Genomic DNA, 13,075 nt, shown 5'->3' on the forward strand with positions numbered 1-13,075 from the left:
TACTTTTTACAAAATTGACTAATTTAGGGCACATGTGTGCCAAAGTTTAGGAAGAACATTTATATGGATTAAACTTTCATACACAGATCAGAAAAGAATGGGCACTGTTCATTCTACGTCTACTGTTCAGCAGATTCTAACAAATGAAAACGAATACCATTTGCTGGCATATTTCAGAATGTTTTGTTGTGGGTTTTTTTTTCTCTCCCTTCGAGATCTAGAAGAAAATTTACGAAATTAAACAAATCATGCAACCAAGTGTTAAAATCCTAAAACTTGAACAAATAAAATTATCCAACATCTGTAAATTCATAAAATTTTAAAAAGAACGGAAATTTTTCTAATACGGCGCTCTCACCTAAAATTTAAGGGAAATAAAGGCCTTTCATGAAAATTCTCAACGTATACTCAACTAACATTTTCGGGTAATATATTTGAAAGCTATTGCAGAAACCTAGTATTATGCAGCTTTACAAGCCACAATGACATCACGTGGGTATATCCAGTTTATGAAATTGCTTGCAGAGTAATCTTTATGGGTTGAGCAAACACTCACGTGGAGACGTTTTCGGAAATGTTATCTCGACCAGATTACAAAAAGAAAAGTTGATAGAAAAAGTTCATAAGAACTTTTTGTTGAGTAAGCTTTGGCATGTACAGTCTCTATTTAAAGGCTAATTGACTTGACCTGAAAGTAACGTTCATACTAAGAATGAAACGTAACACGGAACTTGTGACGTATGATTGGTCAATGACTTGATGTTAATTATGATAGACGACATAATTTTCTAGTGTGATAATAAACTTTATGTAATCTTCAGTGACAGACGAATTTATATGGGTACCACTCACACTTGCATAATAAGGATCCAAGTTTCGGATCCAGAACCATAGAGATGCAATGCGAGTGTGTTTCTCTTAGCAATTTAGGCCTCACTAAATGAATACACGGGTCGGTAAAACTGATAGAAAGAACAGACTGAGAATCGATTCATTCTGTGAACATAATGATTAGTGATACGATGACATGAAGTTAACTTCTGTCGTCCCAATGAATAACTATAATCATCGACAATCTTTCGGGCTGGAATGATTATACCGGAGATGAGTTATATATATATATATATATATATATATATATATATATATATATATATATATACTGAGAGCTAATCTTGCTTTCATGTTTTCACATCATTAATAGTGGATCAACTACTTTTTTAGTGTTAAAACACATTGATCACATTGTTCACCTTGTTCTCTTTAGCTGTGCACCTTAAATATTTATTGCAATGATTAAGGAAACAACACAAATATTCTTGTGTTCTATTTTAATTGCAAAAATTAAATGTGGATTTCGTTGAACATGTGAGACACAACAGAAACCAGTTTATTCATAACCTCTCTCTCTCTCTCTCTCTCTCTCCGAATAAAGCTTTCATATTTTTTGAATTGATGGACAATATTATCATATATTATCGATGCCTTCAGGGAAAGCAAGTACAAGAACAAAAAATATCTTAGTACGGATTTCGTAATCCCGTGGGTAGGAATCGCAATAAACGATTCAAAATACCTATTAGTTCAGTCTTTGAAGCATGCGTAGCAAGCAGAACACAAATTGTACAAGGCTTCTGTACTGATCGTCTCCTTCACTGCACTAGCATTCTGTACACGATAAAGTCCGCGGCTTTCACGTGATGAATAATGCATGATAAATAAATAAATAAATAAATAAATAAATAGCAATTTCTATAGTGATGTCACCTATTGCAAAAGGGCGTGAACTCATTATACTAATTTACAAAACAAAGCAAGTACTTTCGGTAAAGCATTTTGTAAAGTAACTGAATATGCGCACTACGTCACGAAGAATGATATAATCCCTATTGAACCTCTCTGTTGTGCCTAGTGATCTTGCAATAGAGTTATCAATAGTAACCGTATCCGCAAAATTATCTATTCTGCTATCAAAGTTCTTCACCGCCATGTTCAACTGGCAAAGGAAGGTATATAGGCTTTCTTTCAACTTTTCGTATTCCGTGAAGAAAGATATTCGTCTGGACGATGTCGACGTAATTGATTCTCTAGTCTCGTCTGTCAGCATACGTTCGACAAAAACTACAGCCGCTGATGTTTCCTTGTACCAGTCTTTCAGATATTGTAAAAACTGAAATAAAATGGCGGATTGAATAACTACTCGCTGTCAATTTTTTCATAGGGCGGGAAAGGTCTAGTACATGGGTAATATGTGGGAGTAGTCTCAGTATTACACAAAATCAATACACTATGTATAGACTGGTCGTAAATATTAACAACAAATACTAACTCTTCAGACGTAATTTAAGGCAAAATTAATGTAAACATGAACCGCGTCTTGGCGATATCCACTTGCGATGACAAAGTACGACATGGAACAGTGATTGTCCATACAAATTATTGCTATTTCGCTACTTCACCCACCCAATGAGTTAACTTCGGAAAGAAAAAATTATATAAATATAAATATATAAAAGGGAAACAATCTTTCATATATATATATATATATATATATATATATATATATATATATATATATATATATATATATATATATATATTTATATATTTATATATATCATTTGTGAATATTTGATGATTTCGTTATATTTTTAATTTTTCTTTACCTTTTTAAGAACTGGTTTTAACCGTTAATGTGAATTTTTTATGAGCACTACAAATGAACGTTTTTCATGCAAGTGTTCGCTATAATTAAATTTAATCTGTCAATTAATTATACTGTAAAGATTCGCTAAAACCTAATTTTTTCATATACATGAATACATTAAAATATAACAAGGATAGAAAACAAGTTCAAAATAACTCACAGGTTCCACTAAATTATGTAAAGCAAGACAAGACGACAAGAACATAATTCATATTTTTATAATAGCATAACTAAAATCAAAATATAAATAGATAAAATTAGAAAGGAAAAGAGAGGGTTTGATAGAAAACAGCTCTGTATTAAGTTACCTTTTTCGGTTCAGAAGGAGTACTGGGAATTTTTGGGAACCACTTCAAAGACGTTTCGTTTTCTAATCGTGATTGTAAATCTTTGTCGTTGATACGTTCAGCAAACTGAAATATAAACGACAAAAGACATTGAGGCTAATTCAGATGTATGGTTTTCCTTCCAATGATAAAGCAGTGAGATGTTCTCTGTACAATTTTAAATTAAGGCAACGCTAAAACCGAGGTCGATCTATTTAAAAGTAACAGAATCAAACTGTCGCCAAACTAAGTATAGAATAATGAATTATTTGACAGTATCATTTCAATGCTGAGTAATTTCACTCTAACTAACTGAGTGGCCTAATCCATTTCAAGTATGTATGAAATCTTTCTTTATATGTCTTCTGTCTGTCTGTCTGTATGTATGTATGTATGTATGTATGTATTTATCTATGTATGTGTATTTTAATCTTGCGATCATCGATCAAATTTTATATAAATTGGCACATAGCAAAACAGAGTATATTTTTACATTTATATCGGTACACTAATTGAAATTTATCCGATTGTCATATCTATTCTACTCGCTCTCTCAACTTCATCCACCCACCCAGAAAAGCTTGATTGCATGTTGTGTGTTTCATTGTTAAGAAGCTTGTACAACTTATAAGATTATTAAGAAAAAGAGTCTCAGCAAATAAAGACTTCAGATGAATAATGACCACTATTAATCTTAATGGATAGCAAGAAATATCCAAAAGATTTCATCTAATTGAAATATAGCATTAAGTATTGGGCACCAGGGATGTACATTTCTTTGTAAATTGGCTTACCTAAACAAAATTGTTCGAACATCATTTTGGGTTCCAATTGTACAACAGCTTAAATCGGGTGATTGTGTTTAATTCATAAATAAAAATTAGGAATTTCACTGAATATCATCTTCGCTGGTCCAAGGCATATGTTTTTAACAAAAACCGTGCCATCTCGCGAATGAAAGAATTAAGAGAAATCATTTGACCATTGAAAGAGCTCATTACACATGTTATGCGTTATTGGTTGCCACCATTAACTACTTGCGTTCAATTCGGCGACCTTCATGATGCGCACATGCCTGACTCGGAGGTCGCAATGCTTGCTGTCTACTTGCTATTAGTTGTTACGAACAATCTGATTTGAGCAGTTACTTACGGTTGTACCCAATCAGACAGCGGAGTTTTAGATACTTTTTCACCTAGCTATAAAAGACAAGGATCGATGTGGAACGAAGTGGATTCACGAGCCTTGGTCAGCGAAGAAGAAAGAATACATGAAACAGAGTTGGCCAAGTGTTGGAATATAGTCTCTACTGCTTAAATAACAAGCTAAGTTACACTCAGATATTTTAGAAAAGAGTTCCACTAAGCAAGTCACTATTTTATATGTGCATACGAAAATATGAAAGACAATATAAAATAAAAGATTGTTTAATCATGGAAGAAATCTATCTGATCTATCTTTTTTTAACGCATGGAGGATAAGTTTTAAACAATTAAAATAAATGTAGTGACTTTTTATCATTTTTTTTTACTTCGTATTTTTAACATATGCCCAAACAATTCTACGAAACGAAGAAGAAAGCTTCTGTTCGCGGAATTGTATTTTTATAATACTGTTGCTACTAAAAGAGATAACATAAAGCATACTTACAAAATTATCTTTTAAAGTCTTTGATTCGTTATATATTTGCGTAGATTTTGCTCGCAAAATTTGAATCTGTGCGAATTCCGAGGTTTTTTGTGGCATGGTTGTCAGAACTGACTGAGTGTTCGGGGTCCTGCTTCCGCCGCATGGTTCCATCGTCCTCTCTAATAATGGGGCCGGGCTACTTCTGGTCGGGCACAATATCAATAGAGAAATTGTGGACACTGAAAAAGATGTACTTTAAATTTTAGAGTTTAAACTTATCTTGAGTGACATATGTGAACAATGTCACTGCCTGAAGACGCTGTTTGGCTTGGGGTCAGTCTCATTTTGAATTGTCATTTTAGTCGTTTCTGCGTTCGATATTGACGAAAAGAACTCGAAAAGTTCACAGCTGAGCTCGAGGTGTTTGCTCAAGACTTAATATATCTATATCTTCTGTGACATTTTGCCATGATCTTGAAAAAAGCGATGAAAACAAGAGAGGGCGTTTCTGATAGAAGCAACATTGTTTAACTTAGCAGAATCGTTTTCAAATAAACTTGAGCGTTTCCATATGAGGCTATTTGTGTAGATGTAGGCAATCGAAGAACCTCGTGACTTTTCTAAGAAAAATTGATCTCGAAAGTATTTTGATGCAGAGTAGAAAAGGGGAAGTCGCCATAACATGGCGGAAAACTTAGTCGCATGTTTAAAGTACAAAAGCAAAGTAGAACTGAGTCAAACATATTATGTAACCTTTATGAAATTATTTGCACAACTAGCAAAAGAAAGTTCTTTAATGAGTTCATGCTTGTAAAAGAAACTTTGGAATGTTTGGCCCAATAATCAGTCATCTTCGTTGAGAAGCTATGATTGTGTGTGATGTGCACATGACCTCATTTATAATACAATGTACGTGTAAATGATACTGTTCCGATCATTAGTGGTATTGAATTGAAAAATATCTGCTGACTCCATTTTGAGATTAGAACAATATCCATCATAACGTCTGGAATATTAAAGAAAAATACTTCGAAAGCAATATTATGCATTTCTTCATATTATATATTACTTCGCTCGTGCTTAAAGTAAAGCTTTATTACAATTACCTCTGCACAAATCTGATAAATTTATAGACTGGTTCCAAGAGTGTCTCTATGATCAAAATTCATCTTCGTTATTTACTAAATTAAATAATGTCGTTGTTGTATGAGATTTATACACTGTTCTAAAATGAACTTTATGGCAGCCGCAACTCTTTAGACTACTGTATCAGCAATAAACCAGATGCAAATTACTGACGTCTAAACTATATCCATCATGGCAACTTTTGTAGACTTGGATACCGACTCGAATGTTTCATATCTATGAGCCATTTTTTTAAACCTGCATAGTATATTTGAATAAAAATTTTGGTACAGATAGACAGACAGACAGACAGACAGACAGACAGATAGAAAGAAAGAAAGATAGATAGATAGATAGATAGATTTCCATTCACTTAGTATATTTCATTTAGAGCACATATAAAAATAAAAGTTCTTTCCCTTGAAATTAAAATCTCAATTTTAAAAAAATAGGTTATACATATTACATGGGTGTACTATTAATAATACCAAGAATGTAAATGTATAGTCATGGAAAACTATCATGGCAAAAGATATTAATACCAAAGAAAGAACGTCCTGTAAAAAGAAATCCTCAATGGCACAGAAAGATATTAAGCTCAAGTGTAAAGAAAATATAGACGGAGTGAAATAATAATATAGTTTTTCAATCAAGGAATATATTTTTATGCAGTTGAAACAAAAAAATGGGAAAAAAATCCAAAAATATATTATCACATAGGAATATAATGATGTCTCATAAAATTGAAAAATGGTTTCACGATACATACATGCACTTTATATATCGCGTTTTCTGCCTTCTCTGTCAATATGTTTTCCCGACATATGCATGTGAGATATTTAAATTGTAATTGTTCGGTTCTATTTCAACGCTGTTGATGATAACAAAACAAACTATTAACTGTATTTTTTATTATATAAATATCTTTTTAAAAGAGAGATCTAATGAAAGTTGGTTCTGAATTGTGTTGTCATAAAAAAAAAATCAATACTCTACACAAAACTTACACAACGTGAATTCTAGTAAAGAATTGCATATAATGTCATTATGCAAATTTATCAACAGAAACCGTTGAAAATTTATTTCCTAGTATTTCAAATTGTGACCTAAAATTATACTGTTCAATTATTCACTAAGGATGCAAATTGTTTCATCTGTCGTAACTTTAATTACAAGACTGGAGTTAAATAAAATGATACTTACGTGCTATTTTGAGATATACTTCCATAATTATCATTTTATCCACTTTCAAGACTTGATTTAATTGAAAGACCTTGTTCTTAAAGCTGCATATTATGACAGTCCCAAAAGTCACATTGGAAAATAACGACCAGTACGTCCTTATATATGATCTTGCCATCACCGGTAACGGAACCTGGGCGTTGAAAAATATGTATATTCCATATCTATTTTTAGAATTGTCTTCACCGCGTAAAAATAATCTCGACAGCTATCACATCAAAAACTTGCACCGCTGCTCATGACTAGACGCAAGTTAGGTATGGCGTGTCGATGTGTGAATGACTAGTAAATATTCAGGAACTGCTATCCAACACCTGCCCTAGGGCTATGTATATACTTGGCCAACCTTTATTGCAAGACACTCAGATTTAGTGGTTTGTTTATTGTAATAAGACATACGAAGTGTTTCAATACGTGAAAAGGAGTGACTTAATTGTATTAATCTCATCATCATCATCATCATTTGCTGTGAATGCAACTTTGAACACTATTTTTTTTTTTTGAATGCCAGTTGCCAAGCTAGTGTTCAAAGGGAACATTTAGAATTTTTTAGGGAAAACATCAGTCCAAAGAGCACGAGATATTTTTAAAAACAATTTTCAGCTTGATTTAAAATTTTAAAAACCCACTAATTATTTCAATAAGATCTTATGTAATAGATAATACATTTATTTTGAAAATATATTACATTTTGGACTTTTTAAGCTGAAAAATGTTCATACTATAACAAAAAAAATACATTTTAGAATTCAAATAATTGCTAAGATCTTATTAAAATCGGTGTTTCTTTACTGATACGGTGCGTATGTAACGTTTTTACAGCGATGGAATGCAATAGTCAGAAACGAAACAAATAGTTTTCTTTTTTGTGCACACATCTCCCACAGAATCACAAAGAGTGAAATAAATCCGTAATTTCAAGCGACATAAACCCCGCATTTGACGAAAAGAAAATATTAATATACAAGCACATAAATCCTGCTTGTTTATTCCTTGATTCTTGTTGGGGTTGGGGTGGTTTGATTGTTACAGAAAAAATAATGAGTGACTTACCCATTTTTTCAATATGTGTGTGTGTGTGTGTGTGTGTGTGTGTGTGTGTGTGTTTAATGAACGAAACTGGGAAAATCAAATCGACACAAAATGCCAGTTTCTCAAACTTTTCCAGTTAATGTTGTCCAAGAGTATGGAGAATGTTCGTCTTTTTATAGATTTGTTCACAAACAGAAATTATTATCAAATATTTATATCTAAAAGACAATTATTAAAATCATTTATATGCTAGTTTTTGCCAAGAAAGTAATTTATTTTCGAAAATATAACGGCAAATATACTTTCAAAATACCTGCAAAAATAGCAATCACTATATTTGGCTCATTATTCCCAGACAATGCATGTGATTGGAGAACCATGGTAGAAAAAAAATCAATCTCAAGACTTTATTTTTCTTCTCACGATAGAAGTCTCTTACTTTAAGAATTTACAGTCACAATGAAATATATTAATTGCAGTCACAATGAGATATATTAATTGCAGTCTCAATGAGATATATTACTTTCAGTCACAATGAGATATATTAATTGCAGTCACAATGAGATATATTAATTGCAGTCTCAATGAGATATATTACTTGCAGTCACAATGAGATATATTACTTGCAGTCTCAATGAGATATATTACTTGCAGTCACAATGAGATATATTACTTGCAGTCACAATGAGATATATTATTTGCAGTCACAATGAGATATATTACTTGCAGTCACAATGAGGTATATTATTTGCTGTCGTAATGAGGGTTATTACTTGCAGTCCAAATGAGGAATATTACCTGTAGTTTCAATGAGGTATATTACTTGCTGTCGTTATGAGGTATATTACTTGCTGTCGTAATGAGGTATATTGCTTGCAGTCACAATGAGGTATATTACTTGCTGTCGTAATGAGGTATATTACTTGCAGTCACAATGAGGTATATTACTTGCTGTCGTTATGAGGTATATTACTTGCAGTCACAATGAGATATATTATTTGCAGTCACAATGAGATATATTACTTGCAGTCACAATGAGGTATATTACTTGCTGTCGTTATGAGGTATATTACTTGCAGTCGTAATGAGGTATATTACTTTAAGTCACAATCAGATATATTACCTGTAATCACAGGGAGGTGTAATACTTTTTCGTGAAATCTAAAACGAAAGAAACACGTCCTTTTCCGAGAAGTTTACTTATTATGCAAAGATTTATCTCCAAGAAAACCCCCCACCTTTCTTTGAGAATAAAACACGTTTCCTCGTGAAATCTTGCAAACTTTACGATATTAATAAACATCTTTTGAAGAGAAGAAAGACAACTCTTTTGGCACAGATTGCGCTTCTTTATCAAAGAAAATGCTGTTTTTGCTCAGATATAATTGCTGTTTTGTATTTGCTGTTTTTCTTCATTGTTTCTTTTTCTACTGGGAGTTTACTTTCATTGCATAGAAAATGACTTTGTGAAGACACTTACATTATACACCAAACTAACATTAATGTGAAGACGTAACGTTTTCGTTACATTATACTGAGAAGTCTCACGCATGATCTCTGCTCTCTGTGACATGTTAAAAACAAAGTATCTCATTTGATTACGAAGACTGGTTTCATAAGCGAAAAATAATTTCCGCATGGTTAAGATCCATTAAAAAATTATCCACTGAAATAATTGTGATCTAAAAATAAACTTGAAGCATTACAAATTTGTGTATATCATGTACCTGATTTACACCCAGCGGAAGGAGCGGGGGTTAGGGGCTTTGGGGGTTTAGAGGTGGCATTTGTCCCCAGGCGCCAGCAGAGGGTACGTTGTCGGGATTTTTTCAGGTGGTTGGGGGTTAAGCACATGAAATTTGCATGGTATTTCACCTTCACTTTAGTGTAATGGGGGTGGGGTGTTCACAAAACGTATATTTGGGTGGTGGGAGGTAGAAAGGGGACACAAAAACTGTTCTCTGTAGCAATGAAATGGTGCCATTAAAGAACGTTGCCCCCGGGCGCATCGAACCCAAGCACCGCCACTGCAAACACCCGCTATTATTTTTAAGAAAAGTATTTAACTTATTTACAAAGAACTCTACAGCGTTCATTTGATTTAGACTTTGATCTTAGTTTGCATTGTTCTACCTGCATCGATGCTTTGTGGAGTGTTGTTCATGTGTTTTCCTTAGGCGATATAAAGTAAGAGTATTACGGTTGGGTGGGGTAGTAAGGTATGAAAAATCAATATTCATAAACAAAACTGGACAAATTTAATAAACGCAACAATTTATTACATTTTAAAATGGCAATATTTATCATTATTATCGTAACTATATTTACGGTATGTAGCTAAGTTCATAGTTAAAAAATACGATACATTCTTTCGTATTATGTCACTCCTAAAAACATATACATTGAGTATACAAATTTGACGGAAGCTATGATGTCCACAATGACCGTGAGAAACGACGTACTTACGCACTCAGCGTCCTTCATTATTCGTCTTTTCTTTGTATCAAATAGGAGAAATAGAAGAAGAAGAAAAAAAAAACAGCCGTTGTATTTATTGTTTAGCCATTGGGCAATAACGCTGTTGCTTCCCTTTACTTGCACATCCTGCAGTGAAAACGTCTAGGATTTGCATCGGACATATTTCCATCCTCGGCCAAGAAACTTCAACTTATATTTTACAAAAATTCGTTTTGTGACTCAGAATGAAATATTGTAAAAAAAATCCAGTGGTATTGTGATAGCATCGATATTATCAACTCTTGTTCCACATTCTTACTCTTGCTGGAACATGTTAAGTGCATCGTAATACAAACGAGGAATTGCACGTAATTGTTACATGCGGACATAGGTGTATCAATGGAACGCACCCTTTTTGCGTCTAGTTGTGATAGACAATAAAATCCGCATTTTTAACTTAAGGTGTGAACCGTAAAATCGTTGTTCTGAATTGTTCTCGACCTACTGACAAGTAAACTGTTATTTGCATTTTGAAGTATTATGGGAAACATTTATGGTATTTCCCATGCAGAGATCTTGGGTTTTGTCGCGAACTATGTTGCAATATAAAAAAGAAAAATATTTAAATTTACTTTCAGGAAAAAGAACAAGACAATAAAATATTACTGTATACCCGAAGACATCATTAGAGATTTTATCATTTCGATGTATTGGGGTTTTAACAAAAAAAAAGCTATGCACAAATATTTACGCAATACAGTATTTTTCTCTGTGAACATAGTTTATGTCTGTTTGATCCACCTTAGTGTAAAAACTTTCGAGAAGTTCCAACATCAAATATACAAAAGGATAAGTAAGATCCATTTTATTTAAGTTGTATGCAAACAGAATGTTTGTCAGGTTTTAATCGAAATGCATCCATGTAGAAAACTTCTCAGAAACTTTAAATGTGACGATATTTTAAGACGGACATCCTTCATCTGACAGACCTAATATTTTATATTAGTCCCGAGAATAAAACAGTTCTTAAGTTCAAAGTATGCTTAAAACACGTTTTTCTGACTAAGTAGCGGGTGGGGGTGAGCAGTTGCGATCATGCGTTCAGCATACGGTCTGGTGACGATGGACAACTGGGGTGGGAAGATGCAATATCGCAGAAGCTCTCAAATTGAACGAACAATAAATATCAGCAAAATAATAATATATGTCCGGCTTGTTGAAGTAAGGAGGTAGACATGAGAAACTAATAAATGTTGAATCAATCTTTTTCTTATAACAACCAAGTGATTTGGATCCAATAAAGAGAACTTACACAAGAGAACGATTACATTTTCAGGTGGGTTTTATTCTTTCTTGGATGCCATGCTTGAATTTCATTTTAAAAAGGGTGTAGCTAATAGTAACTGGAACACAATGTTTTCTAAAACGATACAAAAAAGAACATAACATCATTTATAGGAAACTAAACATAAAATTCAACAGGGCGCAATTAACACAATAATATGTGCAGGATATTTGAAAAGATCTTAAAATTACTCTGCCATTGTTGAACCCACCTCATATGGTGCTGTGATGTTATCTTCTTGACCGCGTGAGATGTCTGAAAAACAAACCGTGTGCTGAAATAGCAGGCCGTCGAATGTCATCATGAGGTACAAACCGAGTACTGAAATAGGAGGCCATCGAATGTCATCATGAGATACAAACCGAATGCTGAAATAGCAGGCCGTCGAATATCATCATTAGATACAAACCAAGTACAGGAATAGCAGGCCGTCGAATGTCATCATGAGATACAAACCGAGTGCTGAAATAGCAGGCCGTCGAATATCATCATGAGATTCAAACCGAGTACTGAAATAGCAGGCCGTCGAATGTCATCATGAGATACAAACCGAGTGCTGAAATAGCAGGCCGTCGAATGTCATCATGAGATTCAAACCGAGTACTGAAATAGCAGGCCGTTGAATGTCATCATGAGATACAACATGACTACTGGAATAGCAGGCCCTCGAATGTCATTAAGTTCAACTTAAAATTCAAATGTAAAATTCCATCAACAAATTATATTGTAGTTACATATGTTTAAGTTGTTCTTTTCTCGTTTCTGTCATTAGTGTCTTGAGATGTATTTAAATTCATAAAGTGCAAATAATTACTGGAAAAATGTTACACATCAAAATCCCTTTGGCACGCAAAGGCAGATAAGAGATGTACAGAAATAGTGTTGTAAATAACTTAGTGTATTTAGGAATCTTTTGCATTAGAAAAAAATGAACTGGTTTTGTTATTATATTTTTGCTTTATGGCTTTTGCAATTCCTATTTTGCGATTATAGAAGTATAAAATCACAGATATATGTTAATTTAAAAACAGGATGCGAATGTTGCAAAAGAAGAAAAAACAAGATTTATCCAAATATAACTTCTTAAATATGTTACATATTAGTCGTTGTCTAATTATTAGACTTATGTTTAATTTTAACTAACGGATTAACCTATGAGTGTGGTCTTGTCAATTTCTACTTTCAAAAAGATTAGATTTTAAAATTTATTAA

The 13,075-nt window shown here is 33.1% G+C and overlaps 1 protein-coding gene across 1 annotated transcript; it reads right to left on the reverse strand.

The window, feature by feature from the left end:
* Positions 1-1,316: 1,316 nt before the first annotated feature.
* LOC149795687 (uncharacterized) lies at positions 1,317-10,560 on the reverse strand. The gene is made up of 5 exons (XM_089965556.1): positions 10,528-10,560; positions 6,991-7,162; positions 4,684-4,901; positions 3,016-3,120; positions 1,317-2,170 (listed from the first exon to the last, which is right to left on the reverse strand). Exons 1-5 carry the CDS (start codon positions 10,543-10,545, stop codon positions 1,802-1,804), a joined length of 882 nt encoding a protein of 293 aa, XP_089821682.1. The 5' UTR covers positions 10,546-10,560; the 3' UTR covers positions 1,317-1,801.
* Between the last annotated feature and the right edge of the window lie 2,515 nt (positions 10,561-13,075).

This window comes from Sinohyriopsis cumingii, chromosome 7, assembly GCF_028554795.1.
Source record: "Sinohyriopsis cumingii isolate HCF-2022 chromosome 7, ASM2855479v2, whole genome shotgun sequence".
Lineage (NCBI taxonomy): Eukaryota > Metazoa > Mollusca > Bivalvia > Unionida > Unionidae > Sinohyriopsis > Sinohyriopsis cumingii.